General features: G+C 54.8%; 9 protein-coding genes across 9 annotated transcripts; 3 read left to right on the top strand and 6 right to left on the bottom strand.

The window, feature by feature from the left end:
- Positions 1-770: 770 nt before the first annotated feature.
- AYL99_02800 (hypothetical protein) lies at positions 771-2,615 on the bottom strand (the record flags this gene model as incomplete). The annotated part of the gene is made up of 1 exon (XM_018834316.1): positions 771-2,615. The coding sequence occupies one exon, from the start codon at positions 2,613-2,615 to the stop codon at positions 771-773; it is 1,845 nt and encodes a 614-aa protein (XP_018696940.1).
- Positions 2,616-4,136: 1,521 nt separating this feature from the next.
- Positions 4,137-4,598, bottom strand: AYL99_02799 (hypothetical protein; the record flags this gene model as incomplete). The annotated part of the gene is made up of 1 exon (XM_018834315.1): positions 4,137-4,598. The coding sequence occupies one exon, from the start codon at positions 4,596-4,598 to the stop codon at positions 4,137-4,139; it is 462 nt and encodes a 153-aa protein (XP_018696939.1).
- Positions 4,599-5,440: 842 nt separating this feature from the next.
- Positions 5,441-6,509, bottom strand: AYL99_02798 (hypothetical protein; the record flags this gene model as incomplete). Its single annotated transcript, XM_018834314.1, has 4 exons — positions 5,441-5,853; positions 5,908-6,254; positions 6,318-6,375; positions 6,488-6,509. The coding sequence occupies 4 exons, from the start codon at positions 6,507-6,509 to the stop codon at positions 5,441-5,443; spliced, it is 840 nt and encodes a 279-aa protein (XP_018696938.1).
- A 1,153-nt stretch (positions 6,510-7,662) lies between these two features.
- On the top strand, positions 7,663-8,781 carry AYL99_02797 (hypothetical protein; the record flags this gene model as incomplete). The annotated part of the gene is made up of 1 exon (XM_018834313.1): positions 7,663-8,781. The coding sequence occupies one exon, from the start codon at positions 7,663-7,665 to the stop codon at positions 8,779-8,781; it is 1,119 nt and encodes a 372-aa protein (XP_018696937.1).
- Positions 8,782-9,144: 363 nt separating this feature from the next.
- On the bottom strand, positions 9,145-10,943 carry AYL99_02796 (hypothetical protein; the record flags this gene model as incomplete). Its single annotated transcript, XM_018834312.1, has 2 exons — positions 9,145-10,406; positions 10,547-10,943. 2 exons carry the CDS (start codon positions 10,941-10,943, stop codon positions 9,145-9,147), a joined length of 1,659 nt encoding a protein of 552 aa, XP_018696936.1.
- Positions 10,944-12,007: 1,064 nt separating this feature from the next.
- Positions 12,008-13,752, top strand: AYL99_02795 (hypothetical protein; the record flags this gene model as incomplete). Its single annotated transcript, XM_018834311.1, has 2 exons — positions 12,008-13,156; positions 13,207-13,752. 2 exons carry the CDS (start codon positions 12,008-12,010, stop codon positions 13,750-13,752), a joined length of 1,695 nt encoding a protein of 564 aa, XP_018696935.1.
- A 398-nt stretch (positions 13,753-14,150) lies between these two features.
- Positions 14,151-16,184, bottom strand: AYL99_02794 (hypothetical protein; the record flags this gene model as incomplete). The annotated part of the gene is made up of 2 exons (XM_018834310.1): positions 14,151-14,732; positions 14,787-16,184. The coding sequence occupies 2 exons, from the start codon at positions 16,182-16,184 to the stop codon at positions 14,151-14,153; spliced, it is 1,980 nt and encodes a 659-aa protein (XP_018696934.1).
- A 1,008-nt stretch (positions 16,185-17,192) lies between these two features.
- Positions 17,193-18,651, top strand: AYL99_02793 (hypothetical protein; the record flags this gene model as incomplete). The annotated part of the gene is made up of 2 exons (XM_018834309.1): positions 17,193-17,315; positions 17,368-18,651. 2 exons carry the CDS (start codon positions 17,193-17,195, stop codon positions 18,649-18,651), a joined length of 1,407 nt encoding a protein of 468 aa, XP_018696933.1.
- A 624-nt stretch (positions 18,652-19,275) lies between these two features.
- On the bottom strand, positions 19,276-21,513 carry AYL99_02792 (hypothetical protein; the record flags this gene model as incomplete). Its single annotated transcript, XM_018834308.1, has 1 exon — positions 19,276-21,513. One exon carries the CDS (start codon positions 21,511-21,513, stop codon positions 19,276-19,278), a length of 2,238 nt encoding a protein of 745 aa, XP_018696932.1.
- Between the last annotated feature and the right edge of the window lie 379 nt (positions 21,514-21,892).

Genomic DNA, 21,892 nt, shown 5'->3' with positions numbered 1-21,892 from the left:
GGGCCGTTACATATGACTTTTGGAAACATGTCATCCATTTGCGTATCCAGCAACTGCTTCGCTTGCAACAGTGACCATTCCCTCTGAGGGCAAAATTCTTTGACAAGAGCCGATGGTATGGTATGGTGCTGTTTAGGCGTGCGGTGGATGGATGCCTGTCTTCGGCTCCGCATTACACCTGTCTCCTCTGGCTGGTTCCTTCGACTACTCCTTTACAGCAATAGTGAGGTTTATCTTTGCAGGCTAGACTAGCAACACCGTGCGGTATGTGAAGCTAGCTCATATGAGGGGATGGACTTATTGTTGCACAAGGTGACTTTGGGATCGCTATATTTTCGAGAGAGGTTCGGGATCCCCAGCATGCTTGTTTCGCGGGTGACTTGACTTGACATGATGGTGGTAGACTCTTTTCTAGTCTGTAGATGTCCATAGATCTATTTATCGAACTATGTATTGTCCGTGACCAGACCATTGATACTCCCTCCATGCCTCTCAAAGCAGGCTAGGTTGATGAGGGAGGCTGCAATAGGTGGTGAAGCTTGGCGCCAACCTCGCACGGCTTCATTCTTCCGCTCCCACTTCATGACCGAATTGTCTGACTATTCCGCGAATCCATGTATGGACGAGATCCCTGTGAACTGTATTGACCTGCTATGTGCCTGAGAATCCCACCACAGGTTGCCCCCGTCTCCCTTCCAAACTTTTGATCTTCGCCCACATCAATCCAATCTTGAGATCTCAAATCCTAACTGATAAAGGCTGGCCCTGGGTCAATCAATCACCCGGGCCTTGAGCACCTTCGCATACCGGGCCTGCAGCTCCGAAATGACCGACTCGATGGGCTGATCCGCGGACCAGAACCGGACGGGGAAGATGCGTGTCGCCGCCCCGTGCAGGACGACTTCCTCCACGGAAGGGTAAGTGCGTTTCCCGTCTCTCGACTTCAATTCGGCCATGGACCGGCCGACCACGACCACTTGACCGTCGGGATACCCCGCCGAAGCCATGAGGGTGTCGAATCTGACGGCTGCCTCTCTGCCGGACGGCGTCACAAAGGGCGCGTCGGCCGACTCGCTGCAGAGCAAATAGTGCAGCTTGAGCACCGCGCGGCGGAACCAGTCCTGTCGCTCCGGGGTGGTCTCCCGTGGTGGAACTCCCGTGATGTTCTTCTCCTGGTCCATGATCGTCTTGGCCATGCGCACGAGGCAGATGGACAACTGCGTATCGACCGGCCTGCCGTGCCGCCAGTCGTCGATGCAGATATCCTCCATGATCGCGCGCCACGCGAACGTCATCGACACCTTGCGTCCCCACTGGCGGAACCGGTCGAGTTTCAGGTCGTGCACCAGGCTGCTGGAATACCCGACCTTACGGAAGACGAAGGACAGGTCGCTGTAGATATCCTGTTCTTGCTGCTCGTCGATCTTGGTGCCGAACATGGCGAGGGACGCGTCCCTCGCAATCTCAACGGTGTCTGGGGCCCAGATCTGTCTCCCGAGGAGAGGCTGGAATTGGCCGACGTCGATCCAGGTCAGCTGCGTACCGGTGCTGCTGCCATCCAGCCGTGGGCTGCACATGATGTTGCCCAGATTGGGGTCTCGACTTTGGACACCCACGCTCAGGGGGAACCGGAGGAGGTTGTTGACGTCTTCGAAGAACTGTCGGGCCGTCTCTCTACTCGTCGGAATCATTTCCCGTACTTCGGCCGGCTTCTCGTCGAATTCCTCCGCCGACAACATGCAAAGTTCCCGGAACTCCAGCATCGTGTAGCCACTCACGAGGTCCAGGACGATGGCTCCGAAGCCCGTGGCGGTCGAGAGCGCGGCGACCGTTTCGTCATCCCGCGAGTTGTTGGTTGGCAACTTGGGCTGGATCTTGAGACTCTCCTTCATGCGCACCACGGGCGCGCTGGGGAATTGGCTCAGATACGTGTGCATGTGTTCCTCGTGCCGAAACATGTGCTGGGACAAGAGCCAGACGAACAACTCCCGATCGACGTCCGTGGGTGCAGTGGCGAGGATGCCGTCCGCCAGAAACGCCTGCAGCACATCCTCGTCCGCGAGGGCTTGGCTGTAAATGTCGCCGAAGAGAATCGGCGGTGTCAGCTCGTCGAGGATCTCCTGACTTGTCTCGGACAGGTCGTGGGGAGGGGTGTAGGGTGCCGTCATGTGGTATTCGAACACAGCCTGGTCCCCTCTGCGTGTAGACTGTGCCAGATCCTCGAGGATGTGTGGGTCAAACTCGGCGACGCCAAACTCTTGACGCAGCCGGGTCGAGTACCGCGGATCAAAAATCTTGACGACAAAGGGGCCATCGTAGCGCGGTGGTGGTGGTGGCGACGACGACGACGATAACGACGACGAATCTTGGTGACTCGGAGACACGCACTCGGCGACAAAGACGCAGGCCATCGAGAAGCCCTCGCCATTGTGCCCTCCGAGGCTTTTCTTGACTCTGATCTCGAACGGCTGCCCGGATCGGTCCACGAGGGTGTGGATCGTGCCGTCGGCGTACTCGTGAGGCGGCCGCTTCTTCCCCGCCGCCGCCGCCTTTCCCAGAGACGACATCTCCGACCTCGTCGACACTGCTCTGTATTCTTGCTCGAGGACCGTCATGGCGTAATGATGTGTTGGTTGTGAAATTTGTGGCTATTGCGTGTGAATGTGATGGTGTGATATGTGTGAGTGAGGGTGAAAGAGAGTCAGTCGACAAGAAGAGAAGTGATGTTTTGGGATCTGGGTGTATGTGGTTGGTTGTCTCTCGATTAGATGTGTGTGTGACTGTTTCCCTTTGTTGTTGTTGTTCGCTGTGATTATTGTTGTGATTCGGACCGAGTCAACCTCCTGTTTCCCTTCTTCTTCACTTGGGGGTGAGTGTGCCAGGTAAGTAAGTGTTCGAGAAAGAATGACCAACGCAAGCAATGTCTGGCCAAAATATTATATCTCTCTACAGGCTTTTACCCAGAAGGGCGGGAGGACTAATAGTATCTACGAACCAGACTTTCTCTCTGAGGACCTGGACCGGGGACGCTTCGGGGTATCGATGTGGGTATGGGTATGGGAGGAAGGCAGTGCACTCAGTGATTCACTTCTCCGTCTGTCCACTGGCCAAGGGTCGACGAACCTGCCACACAAACAGATAGACAGGCGGACAGACGCCATCTATGGAAGAATGAGGAAACTAATAGGACAGGTGAATTCCACCTTTTGGTGGGATGGGGCAGCGAGCTAGTCAGGCAACAGCATCCACATCGTCTTCTTGTCATTATCTATCGCACATCCGCATCCATCATCACCTATGTATGTATGTAGGATAATTATCCCCAACCAAGAATCCAGTGTTCAGTGAGTGAGTGAGTGTATCCCCCGGATCGCGCGAGGCTGTGCGGGCGGTTGACCAATCACACGCAGTCACTCACCACACGCCACCGCCGCCGCAGCCGCCGACCTGGTGATTCACACTTCAGTACGAGGTATTCCAAGAGGATACCCTCGCGTTTGTCAGCGGAGAAAAGAGTTCACTTTATGAATGGGACGGACGGAACGGATTTTGAAGGTGGCCTCGGTGGGTCGGAGATGGTTGCATGCAGTGTATGAGTCTAAACGTGCGGCCTGAGAAGGCTTTGGTTGGGTGACCGACTGACTCATAGCGAGGGCCAGGGTGAGTTGCCTTCTCGGTGGTGGCGTCCGACTCGCCCATTGTTTAGGACCTGTCTTCTGGCAGGGTGGCAGAGAGAAGTGACAGCAATGAGAGGAGGACGCTACATACTTCAGTGGCGAAGGGTAAGAGAGAATGTGCAAATGACTCCGTGCAATTCGATAATCTACATACATCCTCCCCATCAAGCAGGTGCCATAACTATTCTGGCAGCCCTGCGAGTTCATGTTTCAAACAACTTTCTTTTGAGGATGAGCCTTCAGTCATGCTCCCTCTCTCTCAGCATGGCGGAGTGGTGAGTAAGAATCGGTAACGGCATGCATCGTAGAACGTCTCATACATCGTGACAATTGAGCACGGCTGCTGCTGCTGCTGCACGAACAACAAAACGCCCCTCGCCCAAGAAACATAGGCCTCGAGCCTTCTAGCTCCCTACTCCCTCGGCCTCTCCCCTTTCTCAATGTAATTCGCATGATTTTTTATAACTTGCTCTTCAGCTGGCTATTCTTCTCGACGTAAGCCATGACGGCATCGACACCTGCCTGCGCGACCTTGGTGTCCTGCGACGGGGTGCCGGTGCTGCATCCCACCGCGCCCACGACCTCGCCCTCGATCACGATCGGGATCCCTCCGGCCACGTACATGAACCGGCCGCCGTTGCTGCTGTTGAGCCCGAAGGCGGGCCCGCCGGGCCACACGGCCTCCTTGTAGACGGAGGTCGGGGCGCGGTGGCCCGCGGCGGTGAAGGCCTTGTTCATGGCGATGTCGACCGAGGTGAGCTTCGCGCCCGGCATGCGCTCGAAGTGCAGCAGGTACAGCGACGCGTCCACGATGGCGATGTTCATCGGCACCCCGATCGCCTCCGCCTTCTCGATGCACGCTGCCGACGCCAGCTTGGCCGCGTGGTGCGTGAGGTGCGCTGGGCGGTGGATGGCGGCCATAGCTGTGGAGGGGTGTGTGTCTGTGGCTGTGGCTATGCCGGGGCAGGATAGAAAATGGTTAGGTGTTTCGACGAGGGGGTGTAGTTTGGTTTGTGCTGGTTCCGAGGGAAGGCAGCAAGCAGATGAGAGGATGCAGGACGTCGGAAGTCGGACGAAAGGGCCACCACAGTGGTAGGGTACGTAGAGAGAGGATCGGTCGAGTCGAGAGATTTACCTACGTCAGCTCGAGGGGGGGAAACGAAGCACAAGCAATGAGGAGGGAGAAGCTGCTTGCTGCTTGCTGCTCGTGGATGGTCCGGTCCCTGCTTGCTCACAAGTAGTATTGAAACGGAGTGGTGGGTTCCCCGGGTTTGCTTGTCCACCGCGCAAACAGTAGTAATCGATTGAAATGAAATGTAATGTACTTTGCAGCAGCTTCGAGATGGCCCGAATCCTGGATCAAGGGACCGAGTACTTCGGCAGCAGTACTACTAGTAATAGAAGTGGTCCATGGTCACTGACAATAATACCGAGCATGTAATGAACCGGATGACGGGATGGACGGAAAAGCGGCGACGTCAGCGACCGGATTGCTCGCCGCATCTTCACCATCGTACCGAGCGCTAAACCCCAAGTTTATACAGGACGAGGTACATATTACATATTTATACATGTAGTTTAATAATATATTCCCTTTGCGGGGAAGCAGACGACCAAGCAAAGCCACTTTTATCGATCGATGTCAGACTGATTGATTCATGGTCCTACTACTGCAAATGATCAGAATGCCAGATTGCATGGGACTAGTATTGATTCGTTCGTCGGGCTGAAAGCCTCCTATCCCTTACCGCCCGTGTGCTCTCTCAACGAGGCTGATGCAGAGGGCGCGACCGGTGGTACAGCAACTCGAAGCACCTCTCGCTTTCCTTGTCCAGATACTCGATGCCCTTGCGGACGACCGCTCCCTGTTCCTTGTAGTTGGGCCCAATCTCGAAGGTCTCCCCAGATGTCGCGTTAGACCCCAGCAGCGACTCAAACACGCCGATGACCCCCTCGATGGGCGACAACAACCCCTCCTTGTCCAGCTGATCGTAAAAGGTGGCCGCGGAGATGTTGGTTCGGATCACATTCGGACAGACCGCGTTGAAGGTGATCTTTTCCTCAGGCAGATATTTTCCATAGCTCCTGACCAGTCCCACGACACCGTGTTTCGCCGCCGTATACACGGGGAGAGTAGGACAGGTGTAGAACCCACACACGCTCGCCACGGTTCCGACTGGTGTGAAATCAGCTCACGACATCCTGCTCAATCGTCGCATGCTCGACTCACTCTTGCCCCGGAAGCCGTCCTTGCCGGGTTGCTGCTTTCGGAATTGCTGCACAGCCAATGCCACCGTGTAAAAGACTCCTGTCAGGTCAATGTCGAGCACGCTCAGGTCAGGCTGCACGAAGCCCGTCATGGAAGGATCATTCGGGATCCAGGCGCGTTCGCCAATGCCGGCAATGGGGTAGACGTAGTCGATCCGACCAAAGTCTGCCACAGCCTGACTGAAAGCCTTGACCTGCGAATTCCAGTTGGCGACGTCGACCTGGGCACATCTGGCCATCTGCGAGCCCAGTTCATCCACAACCTTCTGGGCGCCCTCCAGGTCTCGGTCTACGATGAACACTTTGATGCTGGGGCGGTGGTGTCAGATACATCTCCTATGGTCTCCGACCCTGTATCGGGCAACGACATACTCGTTCTTTACTAGCATCTGCGCCACCCCGCGGCCAAGGCCACTCGCTCCGCCGGTCACTGTTGTTAGGACGCACGGACGTCAGTATGGGATATCAAATGTGCGAGTTCCAACTACATCTCTATACCATGACAGATTGGTGTTTGAGAGCTGGGGGTGGCGCCGACTTACCGAACGCAAAGCCTCCAGACATTTTCCTAGTATGATGACTGCCCTTGTTGGATGTGAGGTGACTCGCTGTTTGGCAGAACTCGCCGTGTTAGTTGAAACAGTTTTCGATCCACGTCTCTTTATGCCTCATATCAACCTTCCAGTAAAGCCATCAACCACCACCAACCTCGGAACCGCTAAACCCCAGTGAGGGGGTGAGCCGTTTGTCCAGCCTTTGTCCATGAGGTCTCGTGTCGGGCTGGGCCAGGACTCTCTTGTCGCCAGGGGGTCTGCTCTGTCCAACAGGATTGCAAGCCGGAGGCGGGGGTTTTGGAGGGCAATGGGGGAGAGCTCGATGTGCGGAGAAAGGTCTGTTTGGATGGATGCAAATACGGGCCTCGGTATTGACGCGACTCTGAAGGGCTCTCGCCAGCAACAGACAGACAGACGATCAGTCAGTCAGTCCAACCTCGATCCCTTTGTTCTTGCCAGGGGAGAAGTCTTGATAGGGGACGCGAGCACCCCCAAAGAGTGCCATTGTGCCACTTCAGGAGCTAAAGTTGGGCTCGTCGAGCACCCAATTCATGTCTGGGAGGGTGAGGTGTATACAGTATGAGGCCCTGCAGCAGCTGGACATTGTTTTCCGGACAGACTGGTTGGGTGAGTGTTGAGTCAACTCGGCCTCGTCGGTCACCTCTATCGATCTACGTGCTTGCATCTGTACCCCGCCGTAGCAAATCCGTACGGCCGAACAGAAGATCCTCTGCGAAGCTGACCTCGACTGTCACGTGATTGTCAAGATGGTCGTATTTGCTTCTGTGAGACGATTCCTAATCTGCCTTGTTCCCTCTTCAACGCCCACGAAACGTTGATCATCTCGTGTGTCCAACATCCTGGGAGAGACACCGGGTGAGGTCTCTGTCTGAAGACCTGCACGCCTCGTCAAAGCAGCACAGAATGCAGACGAGAAGCCATTTACAAAGGCCAGTCTAACTATTTATATAGTTATCTCTCTCTCTCTCTGTCTCTCTCTCTTCCCCCCTCTTTCCTTCCTTCTCTCGTTAAACTCGCGGGAATTGCGGATAGGGAGGGCACAGTGATTACAAGCATTCCCAGAATCAGAGGGCCAAATCCCATACCTCCAAGATAAACACACGCAGAATTCTCTGAAAATAGAACCCCCGCCAAAAGCTGCCATGTCGCCCTCCTCCATCTTCCAGCCCTACCTCTCCCCATCCCTGTCCGCCTTCCTAGCCCACCTCCCCGCCTCGATCCCGCTGGACACGCTGAGCCGCACGCCGCCGTCGCGCCTGCAACGCACCGCGCTGCCCAACATCGGCCTCATCGAACTGGTCTCGGCGGACGACTTCGCCGTCCTGTACGACCCGCTGTACGTCCACAGTTTCCCGCGCGACCCTGAGCGGGAACGGTCCGACTTGATCGTCGAGCGTCTGGCGGCGCAGGCCCGGGGCGAGCGCAAGGGCCTGGCGCCCTACCGCATCGTCGGCGTCCGGGATCACCACGGCGAGGCCATTGGGGCCGCCCAGTTCAGCGTCTTGCCGGTGCCTCCACGGAAAGGGAGGAAGACGATCAACGCCGACCATGCCACAGGCGATGCCGAAGACGGTGCAGCCAAATACGCCGTGCCGTATCTACAGTACATCTACGTACGGCGCCAGAATCGCCGCCAAGACATGTCCGAGGTCCTGCACACGATGGTGCTCGCCGTGGCGACCGCGGACGCCGCGCTGATGGACGCCGAGGACGGAGTCCCGGATATCGTGCGATGCGGACGACGGAGCGTGCCCTTCACGCTCTTCGAGACCGAACCGCCCGACCACGGCGACGACCACGCCAGCCGGGCCTACGCGCTCGAACGGTCCAAAATCCACACGTCAACCGGCGGCATGGCGCTCGTGCTGCGTCGACCGCGGCGTACCCCGCAGGACGCTCCCGTCGACGGCGAAAATGCTGGAGAAGAAGAAGAAGAAGAAGAAGAGGACGAGATCCTCAGCGCCCATGTCCAGCCGGGCCTCGAACCCGCCGACCCGCCCCTGACGCTCGTCTGGATCATCCGTCCCGCACCGACCGCCACCCCCGGCCAGGACTACGACCTGACGAGTCTCGGCAAGGCCCTCGTCGCGGCGTACTACCAGAGTTTGCGGGACGAAGGGTTTCCCGAGAAGAACATCGCCCTAGCGGAGAGGATCGTGGAGCAGAGATGCCAGGGTAGTGTCTTCCACCTGATGCCACTGGCCGATGTCAGGGATTTTAGCGTGGACAAGGGACATTTGGATATAAAGGAGAGCACATAAACTGGTTTCATAGAAAGCAAATGACACTGTTGACTATGGGAAAGAAAAGCCTTCTTCAGTCTTGGACATTCTCATTTCTGAAGGCAACAACTAGCCTTACATTTCTCAGCTTCAACAACCAAAGAACAACCCCTAAACCAATAGAACCCGAGGGCCACACAGTAACGAGCGACTAGGGTCAAGGCCATTCACCAGATAACAGAAAATCAGACAGACACATTCTGTGGAAAGAAAAACAAAACAAAACATAATTAACGCCGACATGTCTCAGTTCGGCGCTTCCAGCCCGTCCGTCCATCAACCATCTCGGAGAACCATGACCGCCCCAGATCTCCCGCTCGGTGGATTTAGATATCCCCCCGCTCAGTATCTGGGTGGTGACTTCCTCCTCGATGGACGTCTGCTGTAGAGATCCCCACCATTGTACGGCATTCCCAGCGACGTCAGAATGTTGACGGCGGCAGTTTCGCCGGTGGCAAAAGCACCATGCACACATCCATTTCCAGTCCGCGTGCAGTGCTCTCCGGCAAACTGCAGCTTGCTCTCCTTGTTGTTATCCATTGCCGTAAACCAAATTTCCGGGTCATCGCCGGTCTTGTCGGCAGTATAGGTACCAAAGCCAGCAAAAGGATCCTGAGTCCAGTGTGTCGTTTCCAGATTCACAACTGGAGGGAGCTTTTTGTAAGGCTCGGTTCGGAAAAGCTTGAAGAGTGGTTCGAAAAAAGCATAGATTTCGGCGTCGGAAGTCATGGCTTCGATTCGCTGAGTGAGGGGCTCCACAATCTGGACCGACAGCTCTTTGGTGCCGCTCATGATCCAGTTATTGCTCGTCACGGTCATGTAGGAGAAGATGGAATCCTCGTCGAAAGCATCGGTGGTTGGCTCCGGGTAGTAGATGAACTGGTCGTTGTCTTTGGGCCAAAACACTGACTCGAACTCGACAAAGATCTTGCCGAGCGCTCCATAGCCCAGCTTCTCAATGCCCAGAGTCAGTTGTCGTGGGAGAGCTGGGCTGAAGTCCACAAGATTGTGTTTCAGAACACCAAGGGGAAGGGTGCACACGACGGCATCCGCGACCAAAGCAGTGAGATTACCATCGGGAGTGACGGTGTGAACCACACATGGGTTGCGTGTGTCGTCATCATTCCAGTCAATCTTGGTGACCTTGTGTCCGAGTCGAATGGTGCCCGGATCACGGAGGTTCGAGGCTGCCCAGTTGATAATGGTATCGTAACCTCCCTTCATGTAAAGGTTGCGTTCAGTTGCAAAGTAGGCAAGATGTTTGGAAGAGGCTTGTTCGAGGCTGGTGCCGATCCAAGCTTCCACCTCACGAGCAGCCTGAGGAGCCCAAAGACGTTCATCCTCGCTGACCAAGGGATGGTTGCTAAGCCACTCCCTGATAAAGGTCAGGGCAGGTTTGTCCTCAGCGTCGGGATTCTCCTCGTAGTACCACGCACAGAAGTCGGCGAATTCATCGGCCACCTTTTTCGCTTTGAATTGGGAGCCGAGACGACCGTCTCTGGTGTAGTAGAGGGGGGTGCCGTCATCGTAATAGTGCTCGATATTGAGCTGGCCGATGAGACGGACGAGTTTGTTATTGGCGGTTTCGTGCATCCAGGCGGCACCTAGAGACAAAAATGTGAGTAGAAGTGGACGACAGGGGAAAACAACCCCACAATGGTCGTGGCCGAACAATGAGCGCTTTTAACGACATCATCTCAAACGCCTACGGCGATTGTCAGTATTGCCTTTTGGTAATATTTACCAATGTCTCTTGGAGCGTGCCCATCCTTCCTACTCGTGTAAATGCGTCCGCCGATCCGATCAGGACGGGCTTCGAGGACCACGACTTGGACACCATGGGTTCGCAAGACAGAGGCAGCACGAAGACCGGCGATGCCGGCACCGACTACGATCACTTTCTTCGGGGCAGGTGCTCCCGCTGGTGCAGCAGCAGAAGCAGCAGATGTCTCTCGTTTCTCTTGACTCACAACATCCTGAACTGCATGTTCAGGTCCTTTCGGGTTTAGACCATCCTCCAACTCCTTGATAGCGGCGGGTGAAGGGAGAAGCCGCTGAGCGAGTTGCAGGATGGTCGAAGGACTACTGGACTCCTTTGGTTTATGGGGGGTGATCTGAGCGATGTGGAAATGTTGAGCCATTCTGAGTTGGCAAGTTGACATTCAGCTACCTGATAGGCTTAGCAACGGTGTCGACGGGGGGGGAAACGAGGCTGCGTGTTTCGAGCCGATACGGAGAAGTGAGCAGGTGATGGTGAAGCGAAGGGGGGAGAAGGAAGGGAAGGAAGAGAGTGAGTTATCGAAAGGCAAGATGATGATGTAGGGGAGAGAGTGCAAGCAAGGGATGGAACACGAGGGACTGAGAAGGATGGTGGGGATGAGAAATTGGCCGGGATAGTGGGAGAGCTAGAGACCTTTAGGGGAAGTGCAGCCGTGGCAAGGGAAGAGCCCACCAATGATGCTGCAGGCTTGGGGACGATGAGGAGGACCTGCCACGCCTGCTTATCGGAGAAGCGCACGAGGTCATGGCTCTCGCCTATTATTGTTAGGGGGTTCCGGGGGCTTGTGAGGCCTAGTGGCCGAGTGAGCCACTGGTGCCACTGCCTATGTAAAGCACTTGCCCCCTAGTCGTTAGGTATGATGGGCCACGGGGGGGGGGGTTTCGTCACTAAAAATCAAGATTTGCTCAAGCTCGATCGACACCCTCTCTCCAGCCGCCTTCGCCGTGCTTGTTTCTGGCTCTACCCGCACATTTCAGAGAGCAAGTTACATAGTCGGTGCAATGAGAAGCTCCCTGCTAAACCGATCTCCGTTCCCCCCCAGAGACGGCCCCTCCCTCTGACTGTACTGTATGTACGGAATAGTATGCAGAATGTCATTTGCCCTCCATCTGGATAACACCACACACAACAATTCGCTTACTGGCCGGCTTGCCACTGATAAGCTTCGACAGGCCGGCGACAGGCCCTGCCGCCTCTTTGCGGGGTTTGAGGCCTCGTTCTGATGATGGCGAGGATGGCGTCTCTTAGGGCACACACCATCACGATAAGGGATCTGATCTTTTCTCGTCGCTGCAACGATATGGCAACGCCTCTCGCGTAGCTCATAAACGTCTTCGTCCCCAGCTGATCTTGTGGTTGCTTTTCCCCTTCGTAGTATTTTTTGCGACTCCCAGGTTCATTGGCTTCGTTCAAAAGTGTGGCCGCATGGAGTACACTGAGGAGCTGCCGGGCACGCGCCGCATTTTCGACGCCGATGGAAAGCCACTCTATCCTGGCGATGCAGGCTTGAAGAGGCACGGGGACATTGTCCTCGTGCCTCAGCCAACCGACTCACCGAATGATCCTCTCCATTGGTCGATGCCCCGGAAAATATGGCACAGCTTTCTCGTTTGTTTCGTCACGGCTTTGACAGCAGCCACGTCCAACGATGCCGGCGCCGCTCAGTACAATGAGAACCTGGAACTGGGCATCAGCTACGGCTCGTTCAACACCGGCGCCGGCGTCCTATTTTGCGGAATCGGATACTGGACATTGCTTTCTTCTCCAGCCGTCTACTTGTATGGTCGCCGCATCTTGTACTTGATTGGCATGACGTTGGGTTTCATTGGAGGTATCTGGTTCGCGAGAGGGCAGACCACGGGTGACGCAGTCTGGAATCAGCTCTTTGTCGGCGCCTCCGAGTCGGTGGCCGAAGCAACCGTGCAGTTGTCGCTGATGGATCTGTGGTTTCAACATCAGCGCGGCTCAGTGCTCGGTATTTACGTGCTGGCGACCAGTATTGGTACATACCTGGGACCTCTGATTGCGAGCTACATCGCCGACAGCAGCCTGGATTGGAGATGGATCGGATACTTCGGAGCCATTTTCTCAGGGGCGACCTTTTTTGTGCTCCTGTTCGGCCTGGAGGAGACGGCCTTCCACCGTGATCGGTATTTGGTCAATGACGGAGACAGGTACTTGATCGACGGTGTTAACAGAGCTGGCAGCGACAATTCCGCAGGCCTGGAGGCCGGGCCTCCTCCGGAAAAGGAGAAGGTTGCAGGTCAACCTGAGCCACAAGACGTTCCTCCACGTCACCCGTCCGTTGCAGAACTGCGACTTGCGGCCGAGGACCGCCCCAAGTCGTATTGGCAACGCATTGCCATCATCACTCCCGCACCGAATCTGCGAGGACTTGGCTTCAAGCAATATTTTCAGCGACTCTTCCACACCCTGAGGATCTTTACCTTCCCTGCCGTCCTGTACTCCGGGCTGCAGTGGGGAGCCCAAGACGCTTGGCTCACTTTTTATCTGACAGTCGAGGAGGATAACTGGTATGGCCCGCCCTGGAACTACAGCGATGCCGCTGATGGGGTGAGTCTGCTTGTCTATAGACACTATCATCCGTGACTGACTTTGCACAGCTGATGAACGTGCCCTGTTTGATCGGCGCCGTCATTGGAGCCACATATGGTGGGTGGCTCAGCGACAAATTCATGTTATGGATGGCCAGGAGAAATGGAGGTGTGAGCGAGGCCGAACATCGACTATGGCTCATGTATCCCTGTGCCGCCATATTCCCCACCGGTCTCTGGCTGTTTGGAATCGGCACCAGCTACGGATGGAACTGGCCAGCACCGTATGTTGGTCTGGGGTTCATCGGCTTTGGATGGGGCTGCTGCGGCGACTTGAGCATGGCCTATCTGATGGACGCCTACCCGGACATGGTCTTGGAAGGCATGGTGGGCGTGGCCACGATCAACAACTCGATCGCCCTCGTCTTCACCTTCACGGCTTCCGACTGGATCGACGCGAGCGGTGTTCGAAACACGTTTGTCGCAATTGGAGTCCTGGCCTTTGTCTTCATCATGACAACCGTGCCAATGATGATCTGGGGCAAGACATCTCGCCGCTGGACCAGGGACCGATACCAGCGGTTCTTGGAAATTCGCGATGGTTTCTCAAACTAAGCTGGCCGAAATTGTGTGTATACGGCGATCCAAAGGGGTCCGTCCGGGGTGCAGTCTTCTTCTTTCAGCTTGCACACTGTAACATCTTGATGTGTGCAATTTCAATGAGATATATGTGTGTATAGCAAATAATGTGCACTACCGAGCGGTGTTGATCACATGTCACTCTGCGCGAGACGGGCATCAGTGAGGTGAATCTCAGAGATCATAGTAAAACTTCTCGTTAACTAGGAGGAGGGCGCTATCTTGATAGCACGCCGTAGACGACTAAATAGAGGACGAAACTGGGGTACTGCAAACGCACATATGCCCTCCTCACATGACCTGGATAGATAGATATCACGTGATGTCCTTGTTCAAAGAAAGAGCCTTCCCATCGTCATTATCATCATCGACTATCAGCGCACGCTAAACCTCCCGGTCCCCGCCGTGATGGCAGGAGCTCGGGGCCCCGTTGCGTTGAGGTAGGCCCGGGAAGTGAGGGGCGAAGAAGCCATATCTCGTCCATTGCCAATGATATCTTTCTCCCTCCCTTCCTGACGTTGCACATCGGAGCTGTCGACTGGAGCGGGTTGACGCCGCATGTCTAGGGGACTTGCTGAGTGCATGCGATAGTTCTGCAGCCCGGACGACCCTCCACCAGCTTGCGCCTCGATTTTGGCCGCGCTGCTTTGTCCGTCATGAGGTGTGTTGACTGCGGAAGATACAGGTGCGGAAGCAGAAGGGTCAACGATAGTAGATGCTGAACCGCCCGGAGGTTGAAGCCCGTCGGTCATGTTACGTTGTTGATTCGCTGGGGTAAGGAATTCGCTCATCGGAGAGCGATTGGAATTTTGTCGACTGAGGCGATGGATAGGATGCTGAGGATTCGCCCACGGTGTTTGCTCGAGAAACTGCTCTTCTGCTTGGGGTCCTGATATCTGTGATTGAGCTGCTGGGCGTCGACTGGGTCTGCCAGCCCGAATCTGACTCTGTGAAATCTACGCAGCAATGTTAGTCCGCTGGAGTTGTGAAATGGCGCGCCGGTAACGTACCCCCATCTTCTGGATGTCATCCTCTATGTCCTTCTGCCTTGATGCGGCCAACTCGGGTGCAGCGGGAAAGCCGACGTATTTGGCGACCCCTGCTAAGATCGAAACCTCTTTATTGTAGGCTGTTTGCTGTAAGATCTGCTGCGACCTCCGTTCTGGGAAAGGTATGCTGAAACTGGGTACTGACGAGTCGGCTTTGAATCTGTCTCGTTGAATCCGGTAAAAGTGTTCGCTAAGGCGTTCAAGATGTCTTTCTCGAATGTCTCTGACCGTTTGAAAATATTGGCTGTGAATCTGACTTCGCTCCGCGACGGCCTTGTTCTTCAGGGCTCCGATCTTGTAGACCAGCAGCTTTTGCTCGATCTCATACTTCTCATCCCGGTATTTCTGCACCACTTCGACCTGGCGAATCAGTTCGGGGTGAGCCGGCTTGGGTTCTGACAATAACTGCAGTTCATGATTTATAGCTGCAATTCGTTCGTCATACAGCCGGTCCCTCAATGTCGCAAAATGTCTCTCGAGTGCAGTCAGGGCTTCCATGGCTGACAGTCGCTTGGCTTGCTCTTCTTCGCTTTTGATTGCAGCCTCGAGATCGTTGTCATCGACGACTTCGGAGTCTTCCGCGTGCGCAGCGTCCTCGTCGTCTTCGTGTTGTAGTTCCTGGATGACCGGGTCCTTTGCTCTCCTACGGGGTCTGCTTTTGCTTTTCTCCTTGGAGTCCTCACTGCTGTCGACTTTTTCGGCTTCTTTCTGCTCTTTTTGAGGCTCCACTACCTCCTCTTCGTCATGCTCGGGCGCCTCGACCTCGGGTTCAATAGTGTTTTCCCGGGAATGATGGCTCTCATTTTCCTCGCCGTCGGTGTCTGGTTCAGACTTCTCATCTTCGGTATCAACGGAACCTGTCCGTCGTCTCTGTGATCTGGGGGCCTCTTCGACATCTGATTCGCTTTCTTCCCTTTTACGCTTGTTCGGGGAGGCTGCAGGATCTACAACAGCGGCATCCTGGGCATCTTCGTCTGCATCCTGCCCATCGCTTAGGCCCTCTTCATGGTCTGACTCGTGGTGGGAGGAGATTGGGGACGAAACAGGACTCTCTGTGAAACTCTCTATCTCTGGTCGCAGGTCAACGTCTTGTCTCTGGGATAGTTTACTTGGACTGATCTCGAGGGGTTTTTTTCTGTTTAGGTTGTCTGGAGTGACCTGCAGGCGTTCAGTCTCGGCCTCAGAATCCACCTCAGTTGGGACGGCAACCTCGAGATCTTCTTCGTCGCCATCTTCAATGTCATCGTCCAACTCGCTGAGGCTGCTGGAGCGATCGTCGTCGGAGAGGTGTCCGTCTTTGGCAGCGTAAGCTACTGCGGTATTGGAAAGAGCAAGGAGGGAGTCTGCCGCCGAGTCCATGGCTGTCAGAACCGGCTCTTCCGTAGAATATCAATCGTATAAAGAGACTGAGAGGCACTCGATATAGGTGGATGAGGTTTTCTGGAGCTGGGAAAATCGTAGACCGGTGTCGCCTTGAACGAGCGTCGATGGTCAGCACAATTCCGCGTTTTCGAAAACAAGAATGCGGAACTTGCAGAAGTTGACAGATGAGTCGACATACGATATAATGGTCAATGAATCGCAGTTCACAATAGCATGGTGTTTATGTTCTCCTCTCTTGCGCTGGGTTCGGGTAGTATCATGGGCGCAACGGCAACAGGGCCTGAGGGCTTCGTCGTTGGGCAGTGACTTTGGCAAATCTCACTCCCGCATAAGAGAGGAAGATGGTGAGAGGAGCACCCCGCCCGTATGACTTCGAGGGACAATCGAACACTCGAGGCGGATGAAGGTGGGATGGTGTGAGTAACTGTCAGAGGAGATTGCCCGCGGGGCAGGAGGTTTCTGTAGAGTGTAGGGTGGACTTGGAAGGCCGAGATACGAGTGAAAGCGATTCCACAGGTCAACTACCGATATAAATCAAAAAGGGTCGCTCTGCTGAAGACAAATGCGAGTGGAAATGGTCAAAGCCGCAGGTTACAAAATGCAGGAGCAGGCGTGTTGGCGTCGGTGGAGAAACGATCGCAGCGTAGCCCCCAAAAGTTACATACAAGTCGGTAGGTGGTAGGTAGGGGCAGGGTGCCAGGGACACAAGGGAGCAAAGACTGGCTGCGGGCGGCTGGCTTGGTTGTGCCCTTGAATCATGGGGCTCTCAACATTGGGTGGGCGATGTCATAGGCACGAATCAGGTGCTGCAGGCTAGCGTCGGAGTTAACCTCTCCTGCACCTCGGCTTATCCCCATTTTTCGATTTGCTTGCTTCGCCGAAATTTTTGGGCCCTCGAACGGACTGCGAGAAAATGCGACAGTGCATGTCCTCATGAGAATTGCCCAGACCGAGCAATTGACTTGTCGTGTGGGAGTCACAAACATGCCAAAGTCGGAAAAACGCAAGGCTGCAGCGCAAGCCGCGCCTTCGATCACAGCTACAAGCAAATTGGCAGCCAAAGATGAAGCAGTCGATCCTGCGCTTGCTTCTCTATTTGCTTCCAGCGTAAGACACCTGACCAACTGGCCCGGAAATGAGGCTGACACACTCGTTCTAGTCTGGACCAGTCAAGGTGCAGCCGAAGGCTGTGACCTCAGCAAAAGCAGCTCCATCGCACCGACAGCCCACAGTCGAAGATGAAGCATCCTCGTCTAGCTCCGATGCCTCTGAAGAAAGTGACAATGAGAATGAGTCTTCAGACGGCGAAGCGTCGACGCCTGAGCAGGTAGCCAAAGCTACGGGCGAGAGGCCTCACAAGCGCAAGCGTACCGACGATGAGGACGATCTGGAGCAGGCATATTTCAAACGGCTCGAGCTGCTAGAAGACCGGGAAAACCGCAAGAGGAAACCGAAGCAGAAGGTTGACGATGGCGAAGGAAGTTCGAGCGACCCTGATGACGACGCATCCGCCTCTGGCTCTGACGACAGTTCACGCAGCGTCCCGAAACATGAGACCTTGGACAACAAGCTGAAGGACCAAGACAAGTTGAACAGAACCGTGTTCCTGGGGAATGTATCCACTCAAGCTATCAAGACCAAAGTGGCAAAGAAAGCATTGTACAAACACCTACGCTCCATATTGAAGACACGACGGGAGGGGGAGACACCAGGCAAACTCGAGTCGGTCCGTTTCCGCTCCACGGCGTATGCGTCGGGCGAGGGTCCGAAGAAAGCCACATACGCCAAAAAGGAACTCATGGACGCGACGAGCGTCAGCACAAACGCCTACGCCGTCTTCTCCACTGACGTTGCCGCGGTGCTGGCGGCAGAGAAACTCAACGGTACCATTGTGCTTGATCGCCACTTGAGAGTCGACTACCTCGCGAAGCCATCGGCCATCGACCACAAACGGTGCGTCTTCATCGGGAACTTGAGTTTCGTCAACGAAGAGGCACCCGCAGCGGATGCAGACGAAGAGCAGAAACGACGGCCGACGGCCAAGGAGCCCGCAGACGCGGAGGAAGGCCTGTGGCGGACGTTCAGCAAAGTCGGGACGGTCGAAAGCGTGCGCGTAGTGCGGGACCAAGAGACGCGGGTGGGCAAAGGGTTCGCATACGTCCAATTCAAGGACGAGAACAGCGTCGAGGCCGCCCTGCTCCTGAACGAGAAGAAATTCCCGCCAATGCTGCCGAGAAAGCTCCGCGTGATGCGTGCCAGGAAGATGCAGATCAAGCCTCATGCGATCTCCGCAAGAGGTGCGACTCCGAAGCGAGCGTCGGTCTTCGAAGGTCACCGTGCCACTTCAAAGAAGAACGGGGATCGGAAGAGGAAAAGGCCGAACTCGAAGGCTGCTCAGAGAAGTGCCCAATACAGGGCGGCGAGGCGAAGAAACAGAAACTAGAATGGCGATGAATACGTAGGCATGCATGAACGCTTTCATGGCAGATGGATCGTGGAATAGTCCCTAATGAATATATCAAGATACCCCATTTATTGACTTTCTGGGTTCACGCCACGACTCGTTTGAAAGTCGAGCTCAGCACTTTTCCCGCCATCATGCATGAATAGCGTGCCAGGCTCTTCGACTAGATTCCCATGCAGAGAAGGGAATCGGTCGACGGCAGAGGACGAGAGTAGACCGCATCGGTTTCTGATCTGATACACCCTAACACGGGTCGAATGATACCAATTTCTCCCGTCTTTTCAAAGACGTTTCTCCCTTGCTGGCCATTCTCGCACAGGAGACGTTTTCGCAGCTTGCGCACAAGAAAAGTACGTAGAGTGTTGATTACAGCTTAGTAACGTGCAACTGACTGGGCGTCACTGAAGCGGATGGATTTGAAATCCCCAGAAGTGCGAGAGGCGAGCCGAAACCTTCTGTGCCGCCAGAGATGGCAGGTCCAAGGACTCGCGTGCATTCGAGCAGCTTCGCATAAGGGAGCCAATCAAGTAGACTCTCGATGCTGGCAAAGCCTCATTGAGGGCAGGGTCGGAAACTCGGTATATCCGTCTTCCTCTGTATCATTCATCGAAGTGCCAGGACCCCGACTCCCTGTCTTGCTCTCTCACACTCCTTCTTCATCTCTTGCTCCTCAACATCCGTCCATTTCACTGAGATGTCGCTCCACTTCTTGACTTTGAACTCCCGTTTGAATTGGGCCTGAAGCTGTTGCAGCCGTAGAAGCGGCCGCATATCACCAGTACCACTGTAGATAATGAGCAGCGTTCGACTAGGTAGGTTAGCATAGATTCGATAGATGCGTTGAGCGGTTTGACGTAGGGTAATTCTGAGATGTTCTTCTGCTTGGTCGTTCGGTAGGGGCACGTCGGCAGCAAAGGCAGAGCTAGACGCCGGAAACTTGTCGCTGGGATGGATATTCCAGCCTCGCGCGGCTTCGAGGTCGCGAAGTCGAGCCCAGATAAAATCAGCGCCACCTGGCGGAATGGTCTGATCGGGGGCTTGGGGTGCTTTCTCTTCATCATGCCCTGCACGGTTCGATTCAGCAGCATTTTTGCTACTCTCTTCCGTCGCTGTTGCCTCGTCAACTGGATCTCCATGAGCAGCCCTTAAAACTCCCCGTACAATCTCGTCATCATTCGAACAACCAATCTTGTATGTTGCATCTCTGCCCAGTCCCCTCTCCGGTGTTCCGTATTCCACCATGGCTGTGGTCTTAAGCACAACCTCTCCCTCGGCGTCCATCTTCAGCGTCCCTCCAATCTTTCGGAAGATGCTCTCGCCGTTGGCTTCCAAAGTCCCCCACGTAGGTCCCTTGTCACATTTCAGCCTTACCAGGTCCAATACCGCCCTGGCGTCTTCCACGCTGTCATGGCCGCTCATTCCGCCCTTTTGAATCTCCCGTTTGAGATAACGGTTTGCTAGAAACTTCAGGGAGGAGCGTAGGGGCAGACCGCGTGGGTGTGGATAGATGATTGACGTGTCAATCACAAACGGATGGGTCATTTTCAGCGCGTTGAGGTCAGACTCGAGACTATGGCCAAGGAGGATCGTGTCCTGTCTGAAGATGTGGAGTAGCTCTTTCTGAATGTCTTCCAAGGTCGTCGTGACATTTTCAAGGATTTTTTCGGTTATGCCAGAGAATTCTGTGAAGTAATTCTCGATGGCCAGCGCCGGCTTGACATACCTGTCCACCACAGTTCGGCCGACCCAGTCAAGGACAGAGACGCGCGCAAGGGAATGCTTTCCATCGCTTGTCAGAACCATCTCGCAATCCAAAGCATATGGTTTCAGACCCTGCGTCAAAGAATCGTACACCTTTGGAGGAGGAGAAGACATGACCTGCGGCCTGGGCACAGAGACATCGGTGTCCACCCAGCCAGAAGGAGTAGACTGGCCTGTTCTCTCTCTTCGCTCCTTCTCTAGCTGTGCATCTTTCGGATCCGTAAACGCTGCGGGGTGGATCGGATATTCTGCTTCTTGAAGTTCGTTGAGTGAATGGATGAAGTCTACGATGGGAGTGCGGGAACCGTGGAATGACTTGTCATTCTTGCTTTTCTGGGCTTTCTGCTTGGAAGTTTCCGAGAATGGCGCGATGAGCATGCCCTGAAGTGGAGAGTGAACTCTGCTCAGACGTGAATCTCCCGGGGCACGAACTTCGATGATGTGTTGGAGGAGACGATCTCCCAAGTTTCCTGGAGAGACATGGCTTGATGGGAAATGGAGGGCAGTTTCTGGTGGCGAATCCATGGGTGAAGTGTCGGCTGAGGCTGAACTTTGAGCTTGAGAAGCAGAATCATGGCCCGAAGATGGTTCGTCAGGCTTGTTCATGCCAGTTATCTCGCCGTCTTCAGATATGGTGTTCCATAGCGCTGAGTCCTCCAGCATTGTGCGATCGAGGGAGGGAACCATCAAGACCACCACCTTCTTGATCTGCTTAGCGTTCTTAACAGCCAGCCAGGTCGGTGCGATGCCATCCGACAAAATATAGAGGACAAGGTCTTGTAACGCCTTGAGATCAACACGTTCAGGTCTTCCTTTGAGGAAGCTGATGCTGGGGTCGCCGTCCGGATCTCGTTCAATTTTGCGTCTTTTCTTCCGAGAAGACTTGGATTCAGCCACGGTCCAGTCCCGCGGGACAGAGAGGTTTGAGTCTTTGCCGCTCATACTGTTAGCTACTGCACCGTAGATATGAGCCGTATTTGACGTTTCGGAGGGCTGGATATCGGCGAGAGTCTGTTCCGTGTCTAGATGCGAGCGTGAAAAGCCAGCTTCTGCGGCTTTTCGTTTGCTACTCTCCACCATATCCCTTCAACGCGTGACGAACGAATACCAGGTAACACTAGGAACCAACAAAAAAATGAAACGTTAAGGGATGGAGGTCTGTGACTGATTTTGCAATGGCGACAGAAAGAGGCTGTAAATAATTACGCCGCTTTAAAGCGTGTAAATTCCTTATTTGGATGATTGTGACAATTCATGTTACATGGAAGATGGAATGCGACAGCGAGCCTGGGACGCGAGTCCTGTGTATTGTCACTGGAAATCCGAGTTCTCTCGGAGCTTTACTCACTATCGTTCGCGCTTCGTACACGATAGGGGAGAGACAAAGTGATGGTCATAGTTTCTCTGTTTATACAAACCAGTGGCATGTCGCGCGCTTTTATTCCACCTAAAATTTTGT

The sequence above is a fragment of the Fonsecaea erecta genome (assembly GCF_001651985.1).
Source record: "Fonsecaea erecta strain CBS 125763 chromosome Unknown Scaff2, whole genome shotgun sequence".
Taxonomy (NCBI): domain Eukaryota; kingdom Fungi; phylum Ascomycota; class Eurotiomycetes; order Chaetothyriales; family Herpotrichiellaceae; genus Fonsecaea; species Fonsecaea erecta.
This window is presented reverse-complemented; position numbering and strand designations above follow the sequence as displayed.